Source organism: Electrona antarctica (assembly GCF_951216825.1).
Source record: "Electrona antarctica genome assembly, chromosome: 17".
Lineage (NCBI taxonomy): Eukaryota > Metazoa > Chordata > Actinopteri > Myctophiformes > Myctophidae > Electrona > Electrona antarctica.
This window is the reverse complement of record NC_136798.1, coordinates 10683280-10710894: the sequence shown is the minus strand read 5'-3', so window position 1 is coordinate 10710894 and position 27615 is coordinate 10683280. Positions and strand designations below refer to the sequence as shown.

The window sequence follows — 27615 nt, the reverse complement described above, 5'->3', positions numbered from 1 at the left end:
GCATCTGTGCCTATTTGTGAATGGCATAGTCCACCGTTTAGATGATTCACCCTTTATGTTGGTTGTGACCGGTTTAGGGTCATGTGCATGGTTGATCCACCCTGTGAGGCCCAGGGTGGATCAACTTAAGCTAGGCTATATATGAACAATCTTTTTACGGTAATGCCCCTGCCTACAGTAGACTAATGCTAAGTTGATTGCAGCAGTATGACACTATGCCCAACCAAATGGTATACGAGATGCCAAGAGTCAAATGTTGTGGCAAGAGTTCTCATATATACAGAGGTATTTCTCTTTGCAACGAGATGCCTGTGTGACAGGCAGTCTCAATTAGTACAGGAAATCTATGGAAAATACAGGATCAACCTCTAACTAATTGCAAAAAAAACGAACTTGCATCTTCAATATATCCTGAATAACAGAAAAAAAGTTGCCTGGAATTGTCTGAGGGGAAAGTGTTGAAAATAGCCTGTACAGTGTGGCCACCATTGACATCCTATTATAAGGTAATATTTTCTAAATGTCCTTATGCTTTAAGTAGCATGTGACATATCAAACTAGGGGGTTTTCATGATGCTGAATCCATTCCAAGCATTAGTTTTGCATAAAAACACTCATTGGGCTAAATTTGGCCATAGCAACTTGCCCAAATGTGCTGACCTCATTACATTTTGGCAAGTTGCTATGGCCAAATTTAGCCCAATGAGTGTTTTTATGCAAAACTAATGCTTGGAATGGCTTCAGCATCATGACAACAACCTAGTTTGATATGTCACATGCTACTTAAAGCATAAGGAAATTTAGAAAATATTGCCTTATAATAGGATGTCAATGGTGGCCATACTGTACAGGCCATTTTCAACACTTTCTCCTCAGACAATTCCAGGCAACTTTCTTTCTGTTATTCAGGATATATTTTTTTTGCAATTAGTTAGAGGTCAAATTACATTATTACTGGACTAAATCTAGAGAGGCAATGCACGATTGTCATCAATACAAACTGTGTTTGTACTGGGCACATACCCAGTTATGACTGTGTGTGAAACCACAACTTGAACTACTCTCTATGGATATTGCTGTGAATAAATTAATTCACTCACCGAGGGATTTCAAAACATTTGCCATGCCCAATGCCCATTTAAATTATGAATTACATGCACAACTCACTTCATGATGATGATGTAGCCAATATACATAAGCACCAGTACCAAACTCTCCCACCTGAAACAGAGGAAGGCATGGGATAAACATACCATAGCTACACTATGTTAAAGGAGCTATGTAATTAAACTACAAAATAAATTGCTAATCAAAATTGTTGGCGAATGTAATAGAGTTACTCTCGAATAACTTGACAGTAAAAAAATAAAACATGAAAAAATCTAAAATGCAGGTAAATCAGGAAAGACCTCAAGGCAGGTAGCAGTAACGTACCATTTTGAGTAATAGATACAAGGTATACAATTTTGAACTTTTCTTTGAGGTACACAATTAGCCCTCATCTATGTCCCTCCCCAACCCATCCTTGTCCAATAGGCACATTAGCAACGGTTACAGAGAGGAGACATTGGCAAGCTTTCATTCTCACCCATTGAGATGCATGTTAAATGACAGGATTTCTCCATATAAATAATCGATCATTTCAGTAGCAAGAGCTTCAAAAGGTCTTCTAAATCTAGTCAACCAGGCCTGCAGTAGGCTATGAACTGGACAAACAAATATGCATGACTTTATTTCAATAAACAAAAAATACGAGGGATATGTTAAAGTTGATTGAGTTGGATACCGATTCTCTAACGACCGTCCGACGGGAGTTTTCATGTAATGCACGGTAAGACTACGGTGATTAATTTTATTACCTGGGTGGGTCAGTCGTGTAACTTTCCCGACGTTAAGCCGTGTACAGTTGGGTGCCACCGATATTGTCCCTTATCATTTGACCCATTTAGGCCTGACCTCAAAATTTAAAAAAAATCCTTCTAAATCCTCCAGTTTTCTGAAATAAATATTTTCACGATTTTTCAAAAATAGCAGACCTACAAGCTCGTAGCGCGCCACTCGGTGGCGCGCTATGAGCTTGTAGATCTGCTATTTTTCAATAGCTAAATTATAACATAATGTTTAAAACACCAAAAGGGGTTTTGCGCAGATCGCGCAAACCTCAGCAAAAAGAAAAGGACAATATCGATGGCCTCCAACTGTATGTGTTCAACTACACAGCCATGCAAAATAACATTGACAGCTATGAGGTGACGAAAGCCAGCATATCAGAGGTTGCTAAACTATATTGAATTGGCATTGGGCAATCGCTTTTGAGTACTGTCAATATGGGTTGCCAGATTGCCAGATTTCATGGAGTGCAAAATTGTACTGTACACTTATCTACTGAATACATTTTGCAAAGTAAACAAGGTAATCAAAATCTTCATAAAGTTTGATGATTTTGATTACCTTGATTACCTTGCAAAATGTATTAAGTAGATAAACGTATTAAAAGTTTAGGAGGGTAATCAGTCATCTGCTTTTCCCAATCCTGTTCGTCACAAACCCTACATTTTGTTTTTGTACAATTTGTAACTGAATTTGTAATAAAACTGAAGTCCATCTTATCTTAGCTAGTCACAAACATCACGTGGCTCATGTCAAATTGTCAATTATTTGACATTGTTTCAAAGTTATTCCTAGACCAGTCTGATATAAAATGTTATATTTTCTGTGACTGTGTGAATGTTGGGTCCTGCACTAGTAGTTCTTAAGAGTTATCTTAAGAATAAAGCTGTATAGATGACTCACTTACCAAACTATCTTCTCATCATAGATGAACTGTTAAAAAAAAAACATGTTTTAGCTCCATTTATATTTTAGATGACAGAGTACAATTTAACAAAGTTTTAAAAGTAACCGCTGAGTAATGCTACAGTCAACTTACAGCGATAAGAGCCAACACAGACAAGGTGTAATAGAAGGAGTCTCTGTAGACTGACCACCGGGTCAATACCACCACCTAAAACAAACAGACATGGCCACCTTAAATCTTCACATGGGTTTGCTCTGAAAAGCATTTCACATTAACCATGCACATGAAACTGAATTTATACGTATACCATTACCTGCTGCCATTTCTATATGCCGGACATGATTTACAGCTGCACGAGAAGCATTTATGCCTTCCGTAGAGCAACCTATCCATTCAACTTTTTAAATCATGGACCTTAACATTGGATTGTGCCTTGCGTTCCGGTTTTATTTGATTGGTTCTGTGTTGTGCTCCTTTCCGCTCTATTCTCTCATCCCTCTTCTAACTCTTCCTGTAAACTGCAATGTTGAGAGATCACACATCTTTTACACCTGTAGTTATGCTACAGATATGTGATAATTTTTATTCTGATTCTGAAATTAATTAAAACATTAAAAACAGCAATATAATAGACAGAAACGAGATGTAAAATGATTTAGTTTGAATACCAACATTGTGTTTGCGCATTATGTATACGGTACGTATATTTCAAGAGTTAAACTCACTGACATTTAGGTTTTATTATTTTCCTACGTTAAGACGGAACCCTAGCGTTCACATTCTGGGGAAAACATTTGGCCAAAATAGCTGATCTAGAAGCTTGCAACACTTGTTGTGAACTGGTATTTTTGGCGAAGAGATTTGGTGTAGTGGGAAATAACAGCAGATCTAGTATAAAGGGGGACTCCAATCAATACGTATAGGGTTTAAAGTCAGATCAAATCAGAATCACCACATGTTTACAGAAGAAGTAACAGTAAGAGGTGGTAAGAAGAAAGAACACAGGACACAAACAGGTCAAACCCCCATAAACAAAGTATGCAGCAGGGGCAGCACAATGTCACACCAATAAAACACACACACCTGTCCAGCGAAGATTCCGCAGACGCCAATGATGCAGAGAATGTTGAAGACAGCTGAACCCACGATGGTGCCCACGCCCACGTCTCCGTGGGTGATGAAGACACCTGAACACAGGGAGGCAGCCAATCAAAACCAGCTGCTGACAACCACCATCTGCATTTGCCTGTGTGTGGGTATGTGTGCCCGTGTATAGGCAGGCACCCAAGTGTGCTCGTGTGTGTGTGTGTGTGTGTGTGTGTATACCAATGACAGAGGCAAAGAGCTCTGGTGCAGAACTGCCAGCTGCCATGAATGTAGCTCCAGCCACGTCCTCACTGAGGTCTAGTTTCTGACAGACGGAGGGAGAAAAGGAGCTGATTTGTCTAAAAACAAAAACAACGCCACCATATACACACACACAATAAAAAGCAGGGTATACTGTATAGATGACAGCACTGAGAGAGGATGATGCCTCAGTACCTCGCAGATCTTCTCCAGCGATGTCACAAAGTAGTCGTCGCATATTATGGCGAGGCCCAGGAACATGTAGAGAGTCTACATAAGAGAGAACAGGAGTTGAGTTTGGAATAGTGTGTGTGTGTGTGTGTGTGTGTGTGTGTGTGTGTGTGTGTGTGTGTGTGTGTGTGTGTGTGTGTGTGTGTGTGTGTGTGTGTGTGAGCTACAGTGTAAACTGCACATACATACTCACAATCACATATTAGCTGACTTAACACACAAATGGCGTTGAGATATTTTCTTACTCAAGGACTGAAGGACAAAGCATAGCCCCGATTCAAATTTGGATTTGTGGCTCATTCAATACCTCAAATACCTCAGTTCTGTGCCAAGGTGTTTTCCCTACACTGTGAAAAATCTAAGTAATCCGCACCGCACCCCCACACCATTGCGAGATGAATGGGGGGAAAGCAGCCCATTTCACTAGTGTGACGTTGGGATCTATAAATTATAGATCAGTTTGTGACATCATAGCCTTTACAGCTCATGTAGTGCTGCTCTGCTCTATGCTATCCACAGGGGGCAGTGCAGGACCACAGTTGAAGTGAAACAGTGTGATTCCTCAACTCAGTATTTCAGCCTTGACCCAATATTAACATACACTACTGTTTCCAAGAGAAGGCTGTTCAATTCACACAATACAACTTGCTGGAATCCCATTAAGGTTACATTTGTGTGTGTGTGTCCACCCGAATATTTATATTTTTCTTTGAACACTTACGCCATATCACAATAGTACAATATCCCAAATCAGACAATATCCAGTCTAATACCATGATATGGATATAATATTGATACTAAAGGGATTTCCCGATCATGTTATTTTGCTCCCGATCCGATTCCGATCAATTGAAAATGACGTGATCGGCCCCGTTTTCCAATCACGTGATCGGATCGGGACAACCCTAACTTTAAGCAATTAAGGTGACAGCAGTTGCCAAGATGTCAAGGAGGATATAGTGAGCTTGAACATACCGTTTCTGAAAGTTCTATGCATATTTATCAATCTGTCATCCCTATTTTACAAGGGGCGGCAGTGGCTCAGGAGGGGTTTTTGGCTGGGGACCCCAGAAAATGCATTGGCCATGTCTCACGCCCCCCGATCCCCACCCCACCACGAATACAAATTGGCCGCTACAATAACCTTTAATAACAGAGAAATTAGATCATAAATACTGAAACCAAATATAATCATTAAGGAAAGTTTATGCATGCACTATGTGTCCTATGTATAAACTCTAAATTTCCATTTTCCAGCCATTCAGTTGCAAAAAAGGATTTTTATATTTATTTTTTTATTATTTATCAAAATAATTTGGGGACCCCCCAAAATAATTTCAGGACATGTATCTATGTAAAAGCACCTTGGTTAAAGGTACTATATAAATGCACCCCATTGCACCATTTACCATTTTATTTAACATTTATTTTGGGCGTGTCATTCGTAAAAACAAAAGAAAATGTTGTACACAAAACAATAATTAAATGTATTGCGAATTTGTAGATTAGATTACCTATTTTTGCTATTCATTGTACGACAATTTATATAGAGCTTAACTAGCTAATGTAGCCAGTGAAACTACTCCAGACTTATATGCTGAAACTACTACAGATGTGTACACTGAAATGGGCAGAACAACAATGTTCTATCCAAAGACGGTGTCGAGTTTCTGCACCCCATCTCTGGAATCACATCACTCGTTTATTGGCATTGGGGATGATGGTTCACTGCCAGGTATTGTCCATTGTATGGGCATCTCCCCCCGCATTGTTAAGACCGTAAAATCTGGGATGATGTCCAAATTCACAGCCAACGACTGGGCAGATGCCACAACCACTTTTGAAAAAAAAGAAGAAAGAAATCCTCCAATAACATCCACAGGTGCATAGAGGATCACAGTCAAATCAATGGAGCTGAACATGGCCAAATGTGGGGGCAATGCACCATTTCTAGTTGCAGAGCTACACCTACAATATATTATGCTGAAACTGCTCATCCCAAATAAATAAGATATCAGCCCTAAATGTATTAAATGGAAATGTGTGGATGACTGGATGTTTTAGGTTATGTTTTATGGTTTGAGGTTTATTCCCATTAGCTGGCATCAAGATACCAAGTTACTTTTCCTGCAGAACAAAATATAATCCAAATCATATATTCTAATGTGCTGCCTCACCTTTCCAATTGAGGATACACTCTTGTAAGTGGATGTGTGTATGACACAGGCATGTGTAAACACTGCAACAGTCCACTGAGTCCCGTTTTAATTGTTGACTTGGTACTGGATTCTGGGCAGTGGTGGACAGTATCTCTGCTGTGTAGGGAGGAAACCTCATAACTCCAAAATGTTCATTTTTCAGGAAATGAAAAATATACATTTTTCAGGAAATTAAGAAAACCTTATATTTTTAAAACAAAGCATTACTGCCTCATCAAAGTTGGTGTTGTAACTTTATATATTGTCAATTACTTCCATGAGAGGGGGAGAGGAGAGGTGGTGGAGTTAGGTGCTTTACCAGATATTTTGAGGGTCCAATGGAGTTAAGAGGCACTTTTTACTACTTTCCATTGGTTCAATATTTTCGAAACAACACACAGATGTAAAGGGTGTTCAATTGCACTGATTTATGCCAAAAAAAATCAAAAACCTAAAAATTTTTGTTATGAAGTTTCCTCCCGACAGCAACGATATCCAAAAATACAAATGTTCAAATATTTTGGATACTTATGACTTTTCTCAACTCAACTTTATTGATTTGCTCCACTCCGCTACAAAGACAAATATTTGACTCCACTACATTTGTAGGAACTAGGAAGGCAAAAGCATTATGTATTTAGTTTTACTTAAGCTCCATTTCAAATAGTGGAAATAAAAATTTTAAATTTATTTTCTTTATCTGGAACATGAATACTTAAGTACTTTTAAGATCACTTTTAAGATCATGCAATTTAAATTTATTTTCTTTATCTGGAACATGAATACTCAAGTACTTTTAAGATCATGCACATTTGAATACTTAAGCATTTTTAAAAGCAAGTACTCCATTACTTTAACTCGAGTACAACTTTAACTGAGCAACATTCACATAATATTTGAGCAGGCGTTATCTATACTTTGACTCGAGTACTGGGGTTGAGCTCTTTGTCCACCACTGATTTTGGGAGCAGCAGGTGTGTGCCCTCTTACCGCCACAATGTGCAGGAGAATGGCTCCACTCCATCTCTCTTCAATGGTGAAAAGGTCTTCGGGGAACTCGTGTATTGCTGAGGAGATAGAGAGAGAATGTCACAGTCACCAAACATCTGCCGCATGACAGCGAGCTCTGCAGCCCCCACCCTCCCCGAAGTGTACTGCAGGACCCCATTATGCGTGTCATTAAAAAAAAAGAAAAATCGAAGTTGGTCCTGCAGGCTAAGGGCACATACAGTACATGAAACCACCATAACTATATCAGAGTCATTGCCACTCAAGTCTGTCCTGCATTGCCGTTTCTGCCCACTGTGTTAAAGCAAAAAATAAAAAGTGACAGATGTTTAAAAAATAAAAAAGGATGTCCGATATAGTCTTCTTTGCCGATATCCGATTTTGCAATATTGTGTTACAACTCTTAATCTCCGATTGCGATAACGATAATCAACCGATAAAGATGTATGTAGGCTTTTTTCACCAAAACTAATGTCACTTACCTTGTGCTGTGGAATTAACACAAGATGCCTCATTTTATTGTGATGCCCCACTGGATGCATTCATAAATTAAACAAAGCTAAATTAAAGGTGATACCAATATTTTCTGATATACATTGTTTATGTTAATAATGGCCGATAATATCGGGGTGGGGTGGGGGTGATATTATCTGACATTTAAAAAAATAATAATAATAATAATAATAAGTTCCTTAGGTTCCTTATATAAATATAAAACGGATTCACATGTTCATAAACATATCTACAGCAAGTTGGCAATACGACTCGCATCATCCGAAAAAAAATATGAAAGCTGAAGAACTACACGGAAATCCTCAAGAGAGATGAACATGCGCTCATTGCGTTGTAGTGAGCGAATGAGCAAGCTCAAACAGCTGCTCTACTTTTTGAAAAACAGAAAAACATCCCGAGAGCACAGCATCCTCAGCTCACAAATTCACATCAACACATCTACAGTGCAATGCAACACCGTAGAGATGAAAGGTAGTATAGCCACATTCTGTATGGTACGTTCAACTAATGCAGAGGCACAGTTCAGATATCTAGGATGAGCATGATCCGAGTTCATGGTTTAATTTTATTTATCTTGGTCTGGGTATTCATCTCTAGCTCTCCTGTGTTTCAGTCTCACTGCTGTTGCCAATTGCCATTACACCTGAATTTCCCTTTGGGGACCAATAAGGCTTTGTAAATTGTCTTATAATAGCTTTAAAAAAAGAACCTGCCAGCTTTGTGATAGGGCCATTGTTTGGGGAAGGAGCTAAAACACAGGCCATTAATATCATAATATATTAATATCACCCAAATAATACAACAAGAACATTTAACATCAGATATTATAGACTATCAATATTGTGTCGCAAATGAGCACTATAGTGGTTCCAGGCATACAACACTAATTAATGTCATCTATTCATGCCTAAGTTATAAAAGACTCAGCCGTCACCGATCTCCTGGAAATCTGAGGCAAAAGCCAAGGCTATATTAAGAGCCTGAAGTCATACAGAATTAAAGCAAGCAGGCAGAAAAATCCTCCATGCTGAGGAGCCATCATCCATCATCCATAGCCCCAGCTGGAGCACAGTGGGACTGTGGTACCACCATACGGCCTGCATCGCTGGCATCACAGTCACACCACAGAGCACCTGGCTGGAGACAGAAGTCAGCCGTCTCCCTTAAGGGAGGTAGGCGTCTGGAGGAATGTCCCCCATGTGACCCATTCTCGCTGTACCCTACCCCACATGACAAGGTCACGGCTGCTATTTGGAGCAGCCCTACAAGACTATTTTTGCTGGCACAGGCAATAACTACAGTCTAACCGGATAAACCACCCTGGTCGCGGAATTCACATTTAATTTGCTGAAATCAAATGAAATGTGAATTCCACGACTAGGGTGGTTTACCAGGCAACAACTACCAGGGACATTCCGATCAATCATCCGCCATCATTTACTGGCTGATGCACATTCAATGTTATTAGATTGGTGGCTCAAATTTGGAGTATTGAGCCGTTTCCTTGACATTTTTTATACACATATGATTGGCGTCTGTCCAATCTGGCTTAAGAAAAGTCATCCTTAACCCTTAGACAGATTACTACTGGAAAACACGTGGAGTTTTGCATTAGTCTTTTCTGCCCTGTACGTGATTTTCCGTAGTTCTCTTTTTTTATTAATACCAATATATTAATTCGGTCCGCACCTCTGTATATAGTATTGAGCATAAATATCAACTACATTTCCCAGAATTCCCGTGTCACGTGACACACGTGTATGCTTTCCTATTGGAAACTGACGCCCAGCCCCCAGTGAACAGGGGGGTTGGTTGACTCCTCCGAGGTGGGCACTGGAGGAAGAGTTTTTCAGCCAGGTTTGCAGTCGCCGCAAAAAAAACAATCTGAAAAATGATCCATCCGTGTCCAGTGGCATTCTCCAGTCCCAGACCGTTGGCCGGGCTGCAACATCCACCCTCGCGGATTACACGTGTGCAATGTTTTTTCTTCTCCCCACCGGAGTTACCACCAAGGCTGATGCCTTCGCTAAAAGGTAATTTTATTGTATTCGAAAATGCCCTAATATGACATGTCTAGTAAGACGATCCCTATATTTGGCCCGAGCCGACCTAGTGCTGATATCAGATAGATGTGGTAGAACCATATATGGATAGATCTAACTGGTTTAGTCATCGTGACATGCATAGTCGGAGAATATATAACAAGGGTCGGTACTATAGGTGATCGACGTAGCTAACAAAAACATCTGATCAAATGAATGTATTGTACTGTGTCTTTGTGGGCCGAATCGTGGCATCGTGGCATACAAATAGATGTTTGTATAATTAGTATCACGATAAAATAATATGGCGACGTTAGAATGACACCACCAATGAGTGATCGCGTGTAATGTAGCTGCCCAGCGTATATCCAGCACCATCACGTCACCACATTCCACTGGCTGTTGGCTAGTAGTAGTTGCTAACAAACACTGCACAAATGGTACTGGCTATTGGCCGGGCCACAAGCCCGGGCAATAGCCAGTACCAATGTTGCTGGATGATTGCGACGCAATGGTGCTGGATATACCCTGGGCAGCTAGCTACATTACCACCGATCACTCATTGGTGTTTCATTCTAACGTTGCCATATTATTTTATCGTGATACTACTTATACAAGCATCTATTTGTATTTGTCATGCCACGACTCGGCCCACAAAGACACTGCACAATAAAATCATTGATCGCCAGCAGCCGGGTAAAACGCCATGTAATAGTAGCGTGCACTGACTACAGCTAAAATGTTTATTTCTTTTTATATATTTAGAACTGGCATCAGATGAGGAGGAGGAGGAGGATGAAGAGTCAAGACTGCGATGGCGTTCTCCGACACTGAACCGGATTCATTCATTCATTCATTTCAGGGGGGGGCAGTTTTTGGGTGTTTTTTTTATTTAGCCTACTCACACATAACCTGACTCCGCCAGATGGGGCAGCAGAGAGTACACTGGGTTCCCCCCTCCTGCTCCCATCTGGGAACTCTCAGGCAGACTTGATGCCCGGCCACAAAACGGCCTGGCCAATCAGCAGCAGCTAGAAGCGAAGTTGCTCACAAAACGGCCTGGCCAATCAGCAGCAGCTAGTAGAAGCTAGAAGCTGCTGCTAGAAGTTGCTAGAAGCTGCTGCTGATTGGCCAGGCCGTTTTGTGGCCGGGCATCAAGTCTGCCTGAGAGTTCCCAGATAGGAGCAGGAGGGGGGAACACAGTGTACACTCTGCTGCCCCATATGGCGGAGTCAGGTTAACTCACACACACACACCGTCAAGGACTGGGTTTGGGGACATTTGGGAGGAGTAGCTCTGATCCATAGCTCTAAATGCGCATTTAGAGCTATGGATCAGAGCTAGGGGAGGAGTAACTGTTTTGTATGTAGGCCTATTTATTTTCTGTAATATTTATCATTTTATTATGTTAGTAGTCGTAAAAAATAAAAGACGCTTTTACAATGAGTTAGACCTGTCATGACTATTTTGTTCACTATTGTGAGGTTTATTGTATATGACTAAGCAAGTTTCAACTGTGATTTACTCTGTAACGGTAGATGGTAATAACTCAATTTCTTTTTTATAATACAGTATACATTCAAGTCTATATTTTGATACATATCATGGGCACCAAGTCATATCAAAACAATGTCCTTGGATGTGTTTTTTATCAAAACTGTGTTTCTTCATAACAGGTTTTTGAGATACATGCATGAATAGACAAGGTACTGGTAAGACTATGTAAACATGGTATATATCAAAATGTGCGTTAGAATGTCTAATTTTACCCCAAAAAAGAATTGAGTTTATATGATGTTCCAATTTCAGAGCTATGGGGACTTTTAGCTGGATAGGTCAGATTGATCATGACTGACCATGCTATTTATAGATGGCAAAATATCTACAGTGGTACATGTGAGAAACTTTTTATTTTATTTTAATTGAACTAGACAACTCACCCTTTAAAATGAGATATTGCATGGCTATGTATGCCCAGCAGAAAAAAAGTTATTTAGAAAATAAAACTTCAACCGGGCATAACTTTTTTTGGTTGTCCTAGAAACAGAAACAGTGTAAATGCAGGCTCTTTTAAATGGCTTCCAACACAAGAACTAAACATTTTATCAACTCAGTTCATTTTTTTCCTGGAAGCAGACAAGTCAAGCTTTCTCTGAAGGTCTTTCGTTGTCACACATTCACAACAGAGAATTTTCAATAAATCATTCAAAAACGCCATTCTGGCCATAGAGAAGTCTACCTACTATATAGAAATCCTTGAAACGCTCAAAGAGTTAAAACCCTCTCAGAAGGTGTATTAGAAAGCAGATAACTGTCTTTATAACAGAATATGTTTAACAGTACTTTATAAATGTGCTCAGACATTGTCGATATTTAAATTGCCAAATTCCTTTAGCATACTGTACTGTAACTGTAAGCTTGTCTAAGATGCATGCACAAACAAACATTATACAGTATGTGGCCAAAATCAAACTGTCTTTTAGCCTGCCCAACAATGCTGTTCACAACTACAATTGGGCCTTTGACGCATATAGAATGAGTAATTGGAACACCGTTCACCTGAGACTCATCAGTGCACCTGTCCCAACCTCAGTGTGGTCTGTTCTGCTGACATTTGATGACATGCATGCATGACTGACTCGGCGCGCCTCTTGGAACACTGCACAAGCAGGGGAATGTACAGTAGCCTACTTATTTCACAGGATGGAGCCCAAGCTCACTCAAATCCCCCTCCGATTGTATTCCATTACATTCTAAGCATGCAGCGATGCTTTGCAGTCAGTGTTTATGTGTGGTTTCTGTGTCCAAATTATTTGTTCAGAAAATAGCAGAGAAAACAGAATGCTTATTTTGCATGAAAGACAATAATCCATGACTGAGCATATGAGGGGTTTAGAATATTTTAAATCTACAGTAACGGATAAGACCGCGAGGCAAGCATATCTGTGAGATGATGCACAAGATGAAAACAAATTATACCCATGGCTGTTAATGAGCACATAACAGGGCAATGGGATAAAAGTGTACACTGTGCTTGCAACAGCTTTAACAGGGTAAATCTATAAAGCCTTTGCTCAATTTATTTCTGACAGTTTTATGCGGTGGAACGACACGTGTGGGCTTAGCATGCTGCTCTCGACCACAGGTGCAATCAATTATAGGATTTGTCAGCTGTGTCCTTGACAGGGATGGAAACGTAACTGATGCTGATACAGTAGGCTAAAGAAACATATTACAATTATCCTTGCAGCAATGACTTATCTTTCTATTACAATGTCCTTTCCTGCTACTCTTTGCAAAATGGCAGTCATCAGGCCTGTAGGTTTGCACTGAATCAATCGCTTAATGGTGCAGACATTCCTGTCTGGCGCTGAAGATAACTGCAGTAAATTCCAAAATATCCTCTGTGAATGACACGGTCGTACGATGTAATTATTAGCCATGAGAGAGAGAGAGAACAGAGTTGAGAGGCACATTCAGAGTCACCTCCGAGGCTCTATAAACATCGAACCAGACACCATCTGCAGGGATTCGCCCGTGTGTGTCCCCCTCGGTGCCGAGGTCAATCTGAACATGAACGTGCTTCCACAGCCATTTCTCTACGTGAGGAGGAGAGGTGAGAAGATACACCACAGAGGCAGCACAAAAGATCAGAACAGCCTTCTGCACAGTAGATGGAGTCAATTATGCAGCCCACGCACTCTCCCAGAATAGCATGTCAATAAATAGCCTCAACGGGTCAAGGTAAATATGAAGGTGAATATTTCACTCATTAATTGGAGAACCCACATCATAATGATGGATCATCCATTACAGAAATCTATGTAGCCATCAATATTTATTGCCACCCTGAGGACAATGAACTACCGCTGGTCTTTCAATTTTCTAACTTGTGCCATGTTCCTACAAATGAGCCTGAAATAGAAACATCGACTATATTGATTTAGTAAGTGAATAATAAGGCCATATTTATTACGGCTATATTGTTATACTTTTGAGTGGTATTATTCAGAGGGAAATTAATTACTGTGTAAAACCTTTGTGAGGTATTGGTTATGCCCCATAAATGGACATGGTTGACGTCACAGTATGCATATCAGAGTTGTTAGCCAGTTGACGTCTGCGCAAAATCACTGTTAGGTTTATGTTGTGTGAGACATCAGGCCAAAGCTCAATCAGTGAGACAGAGAAAGACACAGAGTGGGAGGGATGGAGAGTAAAGAGAGAGAGATTGAAAGGGGGGTGGAGAGAGGCAGAGAACCTATTCCACCCATGCAATAACCCGGCCAATGCTGGGTACCGGAACCTGAATGTGTCGCTTGTCAGCGCAATAACCCTGGCAACGCCAGGAAAGCTAATAACTTAGCACGTTTTCTGCTCATTTATAAATAAACCTCTAGACACCCGACTGTGCTTCTTATGCAAGAAATTAATACCAACACTTGTTCATCTGCCTCCTGTCTGCCTCCAATCTCATAATCAGCCCCCGGGAGTAATGACTTGGTCCACACAGAGTGAGTCCTCTCTCAGGAGGACTCGGGAGTGGGTTAGGTTTAACACAGCTCAAGCCTGCCCTGCAAACAGCAGTAACATTCTGTTGAATCCAGCACCACTGCCTAACAGTGGCAAGTTCAGTTATTTAACACTCCGGATTGCCTGGGCGATTGGGGTGTTAACAATAAAGAGACATGAATATGACGAAAACGACACATTATGACGTACATTTTCCCTTTATTGTCAATGTGTTTACTAAACAAACTTTGAACTAAAGACAAACATTAAACCTGTGTCGCCCCTCAAAAATCAAATATATTTTTCCTTCTTCAGCGATCCTAGACCGGTTTCGCACATGCGGACTGCCGTTCACTTCCTTGTTTACAGGCCGACAAAAGTTGCTCATAACTCTAAATCTACAGCGCTCTCCATGGTTTTGATCATAATGCCGATGTTCTGTGGTCACTGCTGACTTCAGCAAGCACCTCGTTTGGAATATTACCGCTTCTAGAGAGACATAAGACGAGGTAGCGCGAGGTACTAAGGGAAAATGATGCCTCCCGGTTTTGGGGGGGTAATGTTAGTAAAGTAAAATATCAGTGTTCATTTTTGTTCTAGCGATTTTTGACAGGGGGGTGGGGCATTCGAACAAGTGGCTAAATATGTAATTTTTTGGGAAAAATTATACGTTGCTTTATCATTTACTATAGTCCTAGTAGACCCCAGTAAATTACATCTGGCCACAAAAGATCACAGGATTCTATTGAATGTGAAGGGCCACAATAGCTGTGGCCTTGTGGTTAGAGTGTCCGCCCTGAGACTGGGAGGTCGGGGTTCAATCCCCGGCCTGGTCATACCAAAGACTCTAAAAATGGGACCCAGTGCCTCCTGCTTGACACTCAGCATCAAGGGTTGGATTGGGGGTAAGTCCCTGCGACATACTAGCTTCATGTCCAGGGGGTGTACTTGTACATCATGTCCAGGGGGTGTACATGTACATCAAGCTGCCTCACGCTACAGAAACAGGAGATAGACTCCTGCCCTATGGGACCCATGGCTCGGCAAGGCTACTTACTACAATAGCTTCACAGGAAAGGGGGGGAGAGACGGGGGGGGGGAAGACACGCAGCAAAGGTCGTCGGGCTCGGGACTCGAACACGCGAAACGTGGATTACCAGCCCAGGCCATCTATTAATATTTCTGAAGTACGGCTTGGCTTTGCATAATAGAGATCAAAGCTAACACTAACGCCCTCTCTGTCTCAATAGTGTGTGTGTGTGTGTGTGTGTGTGTGTGTGTGTGTGTGTGTGTGTGTGTGTGTGTGTGTGTGTGTGTGCGCGCGTGCGTGTAACATTAACTGCCATCAAATATCATCTTGACAATTAAAATGTTGTGCTATAACACTTGTCAACTGCCTGGCCCAAACCAAAGACAAACAAAGAAGGCCTGTTGTCATTAACTAAATGCAATTTGTCCACATTCTCTTGACCACTGTTGAGTTTTTTTGAGGGGAGCCAGCGGCTAGCCCCTCCAACGTCTGGCTTTCAGCCAAAGTGTTTGTTTTCAGCAGTAAATGTCTGTGACTGCTTTCGTTTTACACAACACACTGCATTCATGTCTCATAATGTATATACTATATAGTGGCAGTAAATCTGCAATGAATGAAAGTGACACTGCCATATATGTGCAGGATTCTAAAGGTCAGGCGCCCCTCACTTCACACGAGTGTGATATTTTAATAAACTAGAGGTTAATAATAATAATGCAATTTATTTCAAAAGCTCTTTAAATTCTCACAAATCTCAAAGTGCTACAAAGATTAAAAGCATGGCAAAAGATAAAATACAAAAAAAGAAGCGTAAGCAACATCAAAAGCATAACGAAGCATGATCAATAATATCATGGGACCCAACATGGCTAAGCTAAAAGACTAGGTAAAAAGGTGGGTCTTTAGTCCATTCTTAAAAGAGTCGGTGGACTGTGGTGCTCTCAAGTGCATAGGGAGTGAGTTCCACAGATATGGGGCTGTGTGGCAGAAGGCTCTGTCGCCCAAGGTGTGGAGCTTGGTGTGGGGGACAGGGAGAAGATGGGTGTTGGAGGAGCGGAGGCATTTCCGTAGATGCACTGGTGTGTAAGAAGGGAGATCTTGTATTCAGTCCTGAAGGTGATGGGGAGCCAGTGGAGAGAATAGAGGGTGGGTGTAATTAATGATCATATTTTCGCACTCTCATCAGGAGGTTTTGAATGTACTGGAGCCTCTTGCTAGGGATCCCGATGAGTAGTGCGTTGCAGTAATCCAGCCTAGAGACGACGAAGGCGTGGACGAGTTTCTCAGCATCTGGCAGGGCGAGTGTGGTGCGGAGTTTGGAGATGTTCCTGCGGTGGAAAAATGAGGTCTTGCACAGGTGTTTGATGTTTGCCTCGTAATTGAGCCGAGAATGAGATGCTGGTTATGGGACATGTTTGGATCTGGTGCGGGGTGCCAATAAGGATGGCTTCGGTTTTGGAGCGTGATATGCCCATATGTGGCGATCTGTCAGTCCTTCCTTGTCCCTTCAGACCTTGTCCCTTTTGTGCCCATATATGGAGCCGACTGATTTGTTGAGGTTAGACAACATACTCCATATTTAGATGAGTCAGGTATACTGTATGAGCATGACGTCAGAGGAGGCATGTTGTCATAGCGACGTGGTCATGATTTGTTTATGGTTATGTTGTCATAGCGACCACATCTCTGATAGTGACGTCGCCGTGACACGAGTGTGAGGCTGACGTCAGAGTTCAGTCCGCCCGCCGCCGGCCAGTCCTCCCTTAAGCCAATTTTAATATAGGATTACAGAATTAGCTATCCCAACCGAATATCATTACGTGAGCATGACTGCTTTTGCAAGAGAGAATCCATATTTCAATAGACGAATATTATCATATCAACTAGATTACAGCCATGCGTTATCTTACTGAAGACTCCATGTTGGAACATGTCTCTCTCTCTCTCTCACACACGTTATCTTACTGAAGACTCCATGTTGGAACATGTCTCTCTCTCTCTCTCACACACGTTATCTTACTGAAGACTCCATGTTGGAACATGTCTCTCTCTCTCTCTCACACACGTTATCTTACTGAAGACTCCATGTTGGAACATGTCTCTCTCTCTCACACACGTTATCTTACTGAAGACTCCATGTTGGAACATGTCTGTCTCTCTCACGTTATCTTACTGAAGACTCCATGTTGGAACATGTCTGTCTCTCTCACGTTATCTTACTGAAGACTCCATGTTGGAACATGTCTGTCTGTGTCTCACACACACACACACACACACACACACACACACACACACACACACACACACACACACACACACACACACACACACACACACACACACACACACACACACACACACACACACACACACACACACACTTTAGCAGGGCAACTTGCTGGAGTCTCCTGGTTCAATAACCTAAAGAGGACACAACTGTGAAGGGCACGTGTTCAGCGGTAAAAAAATTAAAAAAAACTCCCCCTGGGTACAGCACAGCTCTGCAGCAACAGAGGCAGAACATAATCACTTTCCATACTGTAGGTGATCTTTTACTGGAGTGACCCATATGCCTCTTGTACGTGGCGCAATTAGACTTTAGCCACTCGCGCAAGTAAATCCCAACAGAAGAACTCCCTGCTAGCAAACAGCATGATGCGAGGGAAAATTCATAAATACCATAATGCAAGCAGTGCTGAAGCGGAAAGGTGCGAGAAGAGAATGTACAGTAAATGATGAATAAATACATGAAGAGGTGTACAAGCGTGTTGAACAAAGTGCTCTGTACAGCTGCTTTGGCCCACGCTAACCCCCTCCACCGCCACTCCACAGTATTGTTCTAGTGTTGGCATGCGAGCCAGAAGCGAGGCGAGGTCAGTTTCCATTATGCACAGCAGTATAATCCTCCGCTTGTGTAATTCCCTTTTAAAAAGCCTCCTTCTGGTGTTTCCCTGGAGTCGACAAACCTGCATGCCACCGCGGAGCAGCCGCCAGTCACAGTCAGCCTTCCCTTATCTCTCTGCTAATTTTGCAGGCCCCCACATCTGCGCCGCCTTGAATACTACTTTCTTAACACTCAGAAATCACGTTGACACTTAGACTTGCTTCATCCGCACTGCATTTTCAGTACCTGTGCCATGAGAATGTTAAAGAGGTCAGAGAGAGAGAGAGAGAGACTCCACTACTTGCACTTGCCATGCCATGGAAAGAAACACGCAACCACACCAAAAACACGCAACATGTACACACACACACACACACACACCCACACCCCCCCCCCCCCCATCCACCCCTGAGCAGATTAGTACGATGCCGTATCTAAAACCACTATAATCAAATCCTGAGGGATTATTGCATAGTGCAAACCAGGCCACACTAAAACCCGTGTTTTGTTGTTCAGTTCTGTCCAGTTTTAACACACACGCTTAAGCATGTTAATTATGCTACTCAAGTGGGAATTCTCAATATTAGCAACATGCTTATTAGAGTGGGTGCCACGGCCTGGTGGCTCAGACAGTTGGTGCACAGACCATACTGTATGCTCCTTGTGAGCGCGGGTCCGACACGTTAAAATTACCACCGCTGAAGTGCCCTTGAGCAAGGCATTGAACCACTACCATGAAATGTTCTATGAGCAGGGCCTGGCTGGAAACAAGTTCTTGAGCTTAGCCCAGATACCCTGGGTAAATATAGTAACTTTGCTTTGCGAGGCCCCCCCGATTCAAATCACACCCCTATCTGGTCTTGCATGTCTCCTCTCTGCTTTTGGGGTCCTGTCTCTAAACAGACCCATCTGAAATAAAACGTAAAAAACAACAAAACAAAATAATAGAATCAGAAGCAAATTATTCCTTCCATAGCAACATTACCTACAATGCTCTTCCCCCACCAAACATGCTGTTATGCTTCTGATTTGGCATTAGTTAGGCCCATGCAAAAGGAGGGTGGGGAGAAAGAAAAAAAAACACATTACAACACACTGGAGTCTGTATCATTTAGTATTCCATAGTCAACCTCAACTACTGTGTCAAGTTCAAACCACATTCTTCACACAACATGTACTATAGCAGCTCATAAACTTCTACAATAAAAGGTACAATGCCTTTCCTCCCAAGAGTTATTGTGACCTGCTGAATTATGGAGGAACACATCAAAGTGAATTTGTACCATTAATCAATAATCACTGGATTGTCATAGATTTAGAGGCTATAATTCTCTGAGCACACACTTTAATTAGTTTACACTACTGTGGCGACAGAATGACTTAAACTCAGTCATGATAAAAACAGTGTAATGAGCACTTAGTGGCTGCAGTATGATTCGTCTTCATAAATTACAACAAGCATGGTGTGTAATGAACTTGCTAGTGCAAATAAGGGTTTGGATAACGTTGTGAGTTATTGCTGAATGACCAATAACAAAACGGGGCACTTATGATGAATGGCTGTCTTCGCTAGCACAGCACAAGACTCAGGAACAGCAAAAACAATATTAGCACCTCATGGACCCTGGAAATGGCTTCCTCGCCAAGCAAAGAAATAATGATGAGGAAAAAGGGAGCGAGCAGGCCAAGTATAAATCTATGCATTCCACAAACAGCAGCCTAATTAAGCAGAGCTTTAGATGAGGGTACACACTCAGCATAAAACAAGAAGTCTCTGATAATAACTCTCACACAGTCCTCGGCTGGTACATCTCTCTGCCCGCGTCCCCATCCCCCATGGGCCAATTCTGAGAAATTAATAGATCCAGGATGAAAGCAGCAAGCACATCACTTAACTGAAGAACGGTGCTGACAGACAGTCCAAACCCAAAAAAAAAAAAGGTAAATGAAGCAAGCACTGCATACATGAAGTTGCCTCTGCAACCATTTATTTTGCCCAGGCAGAAGTCTGACCTTTCTGAAATACGCTGTACAACTTAAATTAATGTATGACTGACACCTAGAGTATGAGATGGCGGGTCTACTCTGTTTCTAGGACCCATCTCAAGAAATGGCCATGATGTATGATTAGGGGATTAGGGGTCAAATGAAGCCTACGGCATAATTAATGGCATATCATCAGCCCATACTCAAGGTGAAGTAGTGGTAGTGGTTCTGGAGAGGGGGAAGTGAGCGGTGTGAAGTGCAGTCTGCAGCCTGCAGTGGGCAAGACATTTGCAAGGGGGAAAAAGTAATCCCCAAGGATTAGAAGGAAGACTTCCAGCACATAATCTTGTCAACTGGCACTCATTTCAGTAAGACCCCCACTGAGACTTCAAAAGTTTCAAAACAATAGACAGCATGGATGTACATGAATACAGGGCTGGTAATGCCACAATAATGTGCAGGGGGAAAAAATAGCGCGATTCGACAATGAAACCTTGAGGTGAGAAAAGGCTTAAATTAAAAATAACGTTAAAGGTTACTTTAGTAACCACGGTTGTATATATAAATTGAACGAAATACCTTTCGTTTATGGGTAGGTTTCCTTCAAAACCTAGCTGCAGAACATTATTTTATGTACTCCCAGGACAGAAAATTCTAGAATTTTCGCTGTCCTGGGCTCTAAGGGTGACGTAGGAAGCCACGCCTATCCCGTATAGATACCTGCGTGGCTACGTCAGCCCTCATTCGGAACTTTTCTTCTGCTTTAGAGAACAGAAGGGCGTTCCACGAAAGGTATTTCGTTCAATTTATATATACAACCGTGGTTACTAAAGTAACCTTTAACGTTGTATTATATAGAAATTTCACGAAATACCTTTCGTTTATGGGACTTTATGAACTCCCGTGACCTGAACTTCCAGTGGGTCCCAGGTAAACCTTTTGGGAGGGGCTCGGACCCTTTTGGGTCCAGAACCTAGTCCTTGTGGAGAGCAGGAGGCAGCGCTATGCTGCCCTGATGCTTTACTGAGCAGCGGCCCCCAAGACCGCGTGCGCTAGCGAAGGCGCTGCCACATCTAGGTTATAGTATGTGGCGAAAGTCGAGGGTGTAGACCAGCTTGCTGCTGTGCAGACTTCCTGAATGGAGACACCCTTGTAGAGTGCCCAGGAAGCTGCCACACCTCTTGTGGAGTGGGCCCTCAGGGCTTGAGGGGAATCCACGCCTTGGCTAGTGTAGGCCAGACGGATGGCTTCCACTATCCAGTTAGAGATAGTGACCTTCGTGACGGGCTTTCCTTTGGTCCTGGCACCCCAGGACACAAAGAGTTGGCTTCCTTGTCTGAAGGGAGCCAGTCTATCCGCGTATATGCGTAAAGCTCTGACTGGGCAGAGGCAATTAAGCCTGCTGTCTTCGTCAGAGGAGAACGGCGGGGGATGGAAAGCCTGTAGGTTCACTGGCACACACACTGAGAGAGCATTTTTGGGAATGAAGGCGGGGTTTGCCTTTAGGGTGACCTTGGTCGACCCCTCATCGAACCTCATGCAGTCTGGAGAGATCGAGAGCGCATGTAGGTCGCTGACCCTTTTTGCTGTCGTGAGTGCGATCAGGAGAGCCACCTTCAGGGTTAGGAGCTTGAGGCTCACGGTTTGTAGTGGTTCAAAGGGTGCTGTAGCCAGAGCCTTTAGAACCAGGGACAAATCCCACGAGGGAACGAGGGATCTGCATGTCCTATGTTCCCTGCGTACACCCTTCATGAATTGTTTTACCAGCGGGTGCTTCCACACCGTCTGGTTATCAAAGCCTGGGTGGCAGGCAGAGATTGCCGCCAAATGGACCTTGACTGAGGAGAGGCCTAGACACCTGTCTAGGAGCTCCTGCAGGAATGACAGGACGTCGATCACTGAGGCCTGGTAGGGGACTGTTTGGTCTGGTCTTCGTGAGCACCAATGCTCGAAGACGCGCCAGGCTGTGTCGTAACGGTCCCTTGTTGACTGGGCTCTGCCTTTCTGAATCGTTTCGATTACGTTCGGAGGTAGACCCACGGCAGTCAACATCACCCTTTGACGGGCCAGACCCATAGGTCTAGGTCCTGGGGGTGAGGGTGGAAGATCTCCCCCCTCGCTTGAGAGAGGAGATCCGCTCGAAGGGGAATTCTCCACGGCTGGTCGTAGAGGAGAGGGGTTATTTCCGACCTCCAGACCCCCCACGACGGGGCTATTAGGAGCACCTTCAGACCCTGAGTCCTCACTCTGTCCAGAGTGGGGCTGATGAGGGATAGCGGGGGAAAGGCGTAGAGAAGGGTTTTGGGCCATTGGTGTGACAGAGCGTCTAGCCCCAACGTTGATGGTCCCCTGATTGCGAAGAAGAGGGGACACTTCGTGTTCTCCTCTGTGGCAAAGAGATCCACCTTGGATTTCCCAAACCTGCTCCAGACCTGGGCCACTGCATGAGGGTGTAGTGACCAGTCTGAGTAGCGGAGAGGTCCTCTGGACAGCAGGTCTGCCCCTGTGTTCAGAAGACCTGGGACGTGACACGCTACTATTGAGAGGACGCGTGTGTTGCACCACAGGATCAGTTTCTGAGCCAGTTGATGAAGACGAGGGGACCTGAGTCCACCTTGTCTGTTGATGTAGCACATGGCCGTGGTGTTGTCTGTCCTGACTAGGACATGGCAACCCAGGATGCGCTGCTCGAAGTGTTTCAGGGCGAGGAAGACTGCCATGAGCTCTAAGTAATTTATGTGAAGGGCACGTAGTGGCCCCAACCATAAACCTCTGGCTGTGAGTCCTTCCATCGTGGCTCCCCAGCCTGTCATGCTGGCGTCTGTAGTGATGACTTTCCTGATCAGAGGCTTTCCCATGGGGACGCCCTCTGAGAGGGTTTTCCTGTCTGACCACCATTGAAGGGCTAGTATGCATTGTGATGTTACTGTTACCTTCTGGTGCCGACGGTGCATTGGTACATGTAGAGAGCCTATCCATCGTTGGAAAGGTCTCATATGTAGCCTTGCTAGGCGGATTAAATAGACCGCAGAGGCCATTAACCCCGCCATCCGGAGGCATGCATGAAAAGGAATCGAGCGTCCCCTTTTGAATGACGTCACGCACTGCAGTGTTGCGTCTATTCTCTCTTGGCTCAGGCGGGCCGTGTAAGAGATTGAGTTCAGTGTTATGCCTATAAAGTCTATTGACTGTGTTGGCATAAGCATGCTCTTCTCGTGGTTTATTATAAACCCAAGCGAGTCGAGGTGGCTGAGCACACGATGTGTGTGCGACAGTGCTTCTCGTGGAGAGTCTGCAAGTAGGATCCAGTCGTCTACGTATGTAGCGAGACGGATCCCTTGCTGTCGGAGCGGAGCGATAGCTGCCGCGGTGCACTTTATGAAGACTCTGGGACTCAGTGACATTCCGAAGGGAAGGACTGTGTACTCGTACACTTTTCCTCTGAACCCGAAGCGCAGAAATTTTCTGTGCGGCGGGTAAATCGGAATGTGGAAATATGCGTCTTGCAGGTCTATCGACGTAAACCAGTCCCCTTCGCGAATTAGGCGTAGGATGACTGGTGGAGTAAGCATTTTGAATCGCAGCTTTTTTAAGTGACGATTCAATGCCCTCAGGTCTAGAATGGGACGGAGTCCGCCCCCCTTTTTCTTTACCAAGAAATAGCGGGAGTAAAAACCGTTCATTGATTGGTCGAGGGCCACCTCTGTGATGGCGCCTTTCTGCATTAATGAATTGATTTCCTCTTGCAGAATGGCGGCCTTTTGCCCGCTCGCTTCTGAGAAAATAATTTTCCTGGAAGTGGGCGGTTTCGAGGCGAACTGAAGCCTGTATCCTGTCTGAATTGTACGGATTATCCACGGGGAAGCCCCGGATATCCGCCATTGTGACAGATGACGTGACAAAGGGTTCCCTGTGCTTGTCAGCGTGGGGCATGGCCTGCCTAGGGGAAGACTTACTTTGTGTGAAATGTCTCCCTCTAGTGAATTTTTTCGGTATTGAGTTTGGAAAAAATTGGCGTGGAGTTTTTGGACTGTGACAGCTAAAGCTGTCACAGTGTGGGTTATCTTTCCCACTGGGCCTATGCCCTTCAGAGTTGGTTTTATTGTTTTTTGTGTTTTTTGTTTTTTTGTTTTCTTTATTGAACAACGTGGAAAAACATACACATGTGAATTGCACATAACAATTTTGGGGGTCTGTACAACGGTGCTCACAGCACTGTGTACAGGCCCCCTTAAGCGCTTCAGCGCAGGCTCTGAGGTGAGATCTGTGATCCCCACCTCTGGCCTTGAACTCTGAGTGTGGTGGGGAAGATGACCCGGCCCGGGCAGGTCATTTGCGCTTCCCCTGGCCTCGGCCTCTGGGAGCGCTCCTGGCCTTGTAGGGCGGCGGAGAGGTGCGGCGGTCTGCTCTGCCTCGGCCTGCAGGCTGTCGCTGTCTATCTCCGCTCCGGTCCTGGGACCTGGGTTTGTCATCGGTCTTGGCCTTCCAGGGTGCCTTCTTAGCCTTGGGGCGGCCTACCGGGGCGGCCTGGTTGGCCAGCGGTTCGAGCGCCTTCATCGTCTTGGTGGAGGACTCGAGCTGTTGGATGGTCTCTGACATTTTGGCCAGAGCGTCCTTAAACATACTGTCTGGGTGGATATTTCCAGCCACAAACTCTTTCTTTGTCTCCAGGGAGATGGCGCTGGTCTGATCGACCCAACGCCATCTCTCCTGGAGGATGGAACATGCCATTGCCTTGGCGTTGTGGAGAGTGGAGTCCCTCTGGAGGGTGGCCATCTCGTGATTCAAGCGGCGTAACTCGGCCAGGTCTTCTGGCAGTTCCGCTAGCTGGACTTTAATGGACTTCTGTCCCATCTCAATGAGGAGGCTCTTCATGGAACCCTGGAGAAGTGCTCCTGCATTGAGGGCCTTCGCCACGAATGACATGTGTGCATACTGCCACTTGTTCAGTTTTGAGGCTTCCCTCACGCTGCTGGACAGGAGCTGCGGTTCCTTTACGTGGTGATCCACTCTAGGAGCTGCAGGGTTGGCCAGGTAGGCCGCTATAGCCTTGTCCATAGCTGGCATGAAGTCTATGGCGAGGGTTTGTTTATCTGGTATGTCGTTGGGCCCCTTGGCGCTGGCCTTGGGAAAATCCACCTTCAGGAGGGGTTCGTCCCAGGCGTGCATCATGGCCTCCTCGAAGCCCTGTGCCATAGGGAGCTTCTGTCTTCTAGGTGCAGGGGGGGGGCGGACTCATCAGTCCTGCCTTCCCATGATAGTACCTTGACAGTTGACTTAGGCCATGTGTGGTTACAACGTGCACTAGCCTTCCTGTATATCTCGTAAATATTGGAGTCATCCATGGGGGGTACAGGAGGCGGGGGGACAGGAGCCCTGGCTTGCTGGTGCTCCTGTATTTCCATGGCATCCAGGTCGTCGAAGGGGCGACGAGTGGTGCTGACGTAGTCCCCGGGGGAGAGGTCATCATGGCCATCTCGCTCGTCCGCGTAGGCCTCGTCCAGGACGTGGTAGTCCTGGAGTTGCTCCTGGAAGGAAGGGAGCTCGTCATCACGAAGCTCCCCTTCCTCCCTGGTAGTCCAATGCTCCCCACCGGGAGACATTGCGCGGTCTGGGGAAGGGTCCAGGCGGTCCACCATATAGCTGGGTGCAACAGCAGGCTGTCTGCGTCTAGCTGTATGTCTGGGCGGGCACTCAATGGTGGCCTGCACGACGTGTTGTCGAGCACGTGGAGCTGGGGAAGAGCGGCGCGGTGCGAAGGTATCCCTTGGCCTCGCGCCATGAGCCTCGTAATCAGTGGCCTCGTGAGCCCTGGTTGCAGAGGCTGAAGTAGCGTACCTGTCTCGGCTAGCGCCGGCAGGTGCTGCTCTTGAAGAAGAGGCTCCGGTTGGGGCTCTGTTGCCCGAGTAGTCGAGCCTCTGTCTCGGGGTAGCTCGTTGTCCCTTTGGCGGGACTTGTATGCGAGCTCGTCGCGGGGGAGGAGTGGGGCTCCTCTCTCGGAGTCCGTGGGCGGCAAAGTTGTCATAATACCTTTGGACACGTCCGAGCCTGTTGTTTAGGACGTCGTCGTCCATTTCCTCACAATGGAGGCAAACGGGACCGATTTCCTCCATGGACTCACGGGTGTGGGTGAGGCCGAGACAATACATGCACTCGTCATGCCCGTCTTTGCCCGACATCGTGTTCCCGCATCCCCAGGTGGAGCACGTCTTTTGTTTGGGGCCTTCTTGACAGTCGGCGGGCACCGGCTGTCGTCGATGGCGTCTTTCCCCGGGCTGGGTCTCCCTCGTCAGCGACATGGTTGCTTGTAGAGAGAGGAGTCCGGGTGCTTAACAGCCACAGGTTTATCTTCCTCGTGGCGTGTAATAGTAGACCACAGGCGTATCTGCCTAGTAGCGCTAAGCTAACTATCGATAGCTTTAAGCTAACAAACGCTAGCTTTAGCGAGAGAGAAAAAGAGGCGCGAGCTGTTTTTTCGACAAGCTAGCGTAGCAACAAGTTGCCTAGAACTCACTTGTGTCGAAGTTCGGCTTTTTTTCTCGAGAAGTATCCTTCTGTTTGCTTCGAGAGTGTGCCAGAGATCTCACGGTCCTAAAGAATTAATCTCTCGGCCGAGTTTGCGAGATATATTACCCTGCACACACTGGAATGTTAAAGTTCGTTCTCGCAGCTTAGCAGAAGAAAAGTTGAATGAGGGCTGACGTAGCCACGCAGGTATCTATACGGGATAGGCGTGGCTTCCTACGTCACCCTTAGAGCCCAGGACAGCGAAAATTCTAGAATTTTCTGTCCTGGGAGTACATAAAATAATGTTCTGCAGCTAGGTTTTGAAGGAAACCTACCCATAAACGAAAGGTATTTCGTGAAATTTCTATATAATACAACTGTTTATGCAGCTCATCCCCTTAAGGATTCTACCTGCTGTGACAAGTAATGAAGAGATACTGTCAGCCCTCATTGGGTCAATAGTAGAACCACAAGAAGAGCTAAATACAGCACCTCCAATTACCTTCAGAGATTCGTGTCCCACTCCCATGGTGCCACTCTGCAGATGCTGTCAAGTGCAA

The 27615-nt window shown here is 44.5% G+C and overlaps 1 protein-coding gene across 2 annotated transcripts in view; it reads right to left on the bottom strand.

The window, feature by feature from the left end:
* Positions 1 to 27615, bottom strand: part of slc24a4b (solute carrier family 24 member 4b) — a 55693-nt gene that overhangs the window by 15162 nt on the left and 12916 nt on the right. For both annotated transcript variants that reach the window (XM_079525825.1, XM_079525824.1), the window contains exons 3-9: positions 7564 to 7640; positions 4340 to 4414; positions 4124 to 4208; positions 3881 to 3984; positions 2930 to 3004; positions 2798 to 2823; positions 1168 to 1221 (exon numbers count right to left, since the gene is read on the bottom strand). In XM_079525825.1, coding sequence (XP_079381951.1) covers positions 1168 to 1221; positions 2798 to 2823; positions 2930 to 3004; positions 3881 to 3984; positions 4124 to 4208; positions 4340 to 4414; positions 7564 to 7640 — 496 coding nt within the window. The remainder of the gene's footprint in view (positions 1 to 1167; positions 1222 to 2797; positions 2824 to 2929; positions 3005 to 3880; positions 3985 to 4123; positions 4209 to 4339; positions 4415 to 7563; positions 7641 to 27615) is intronic.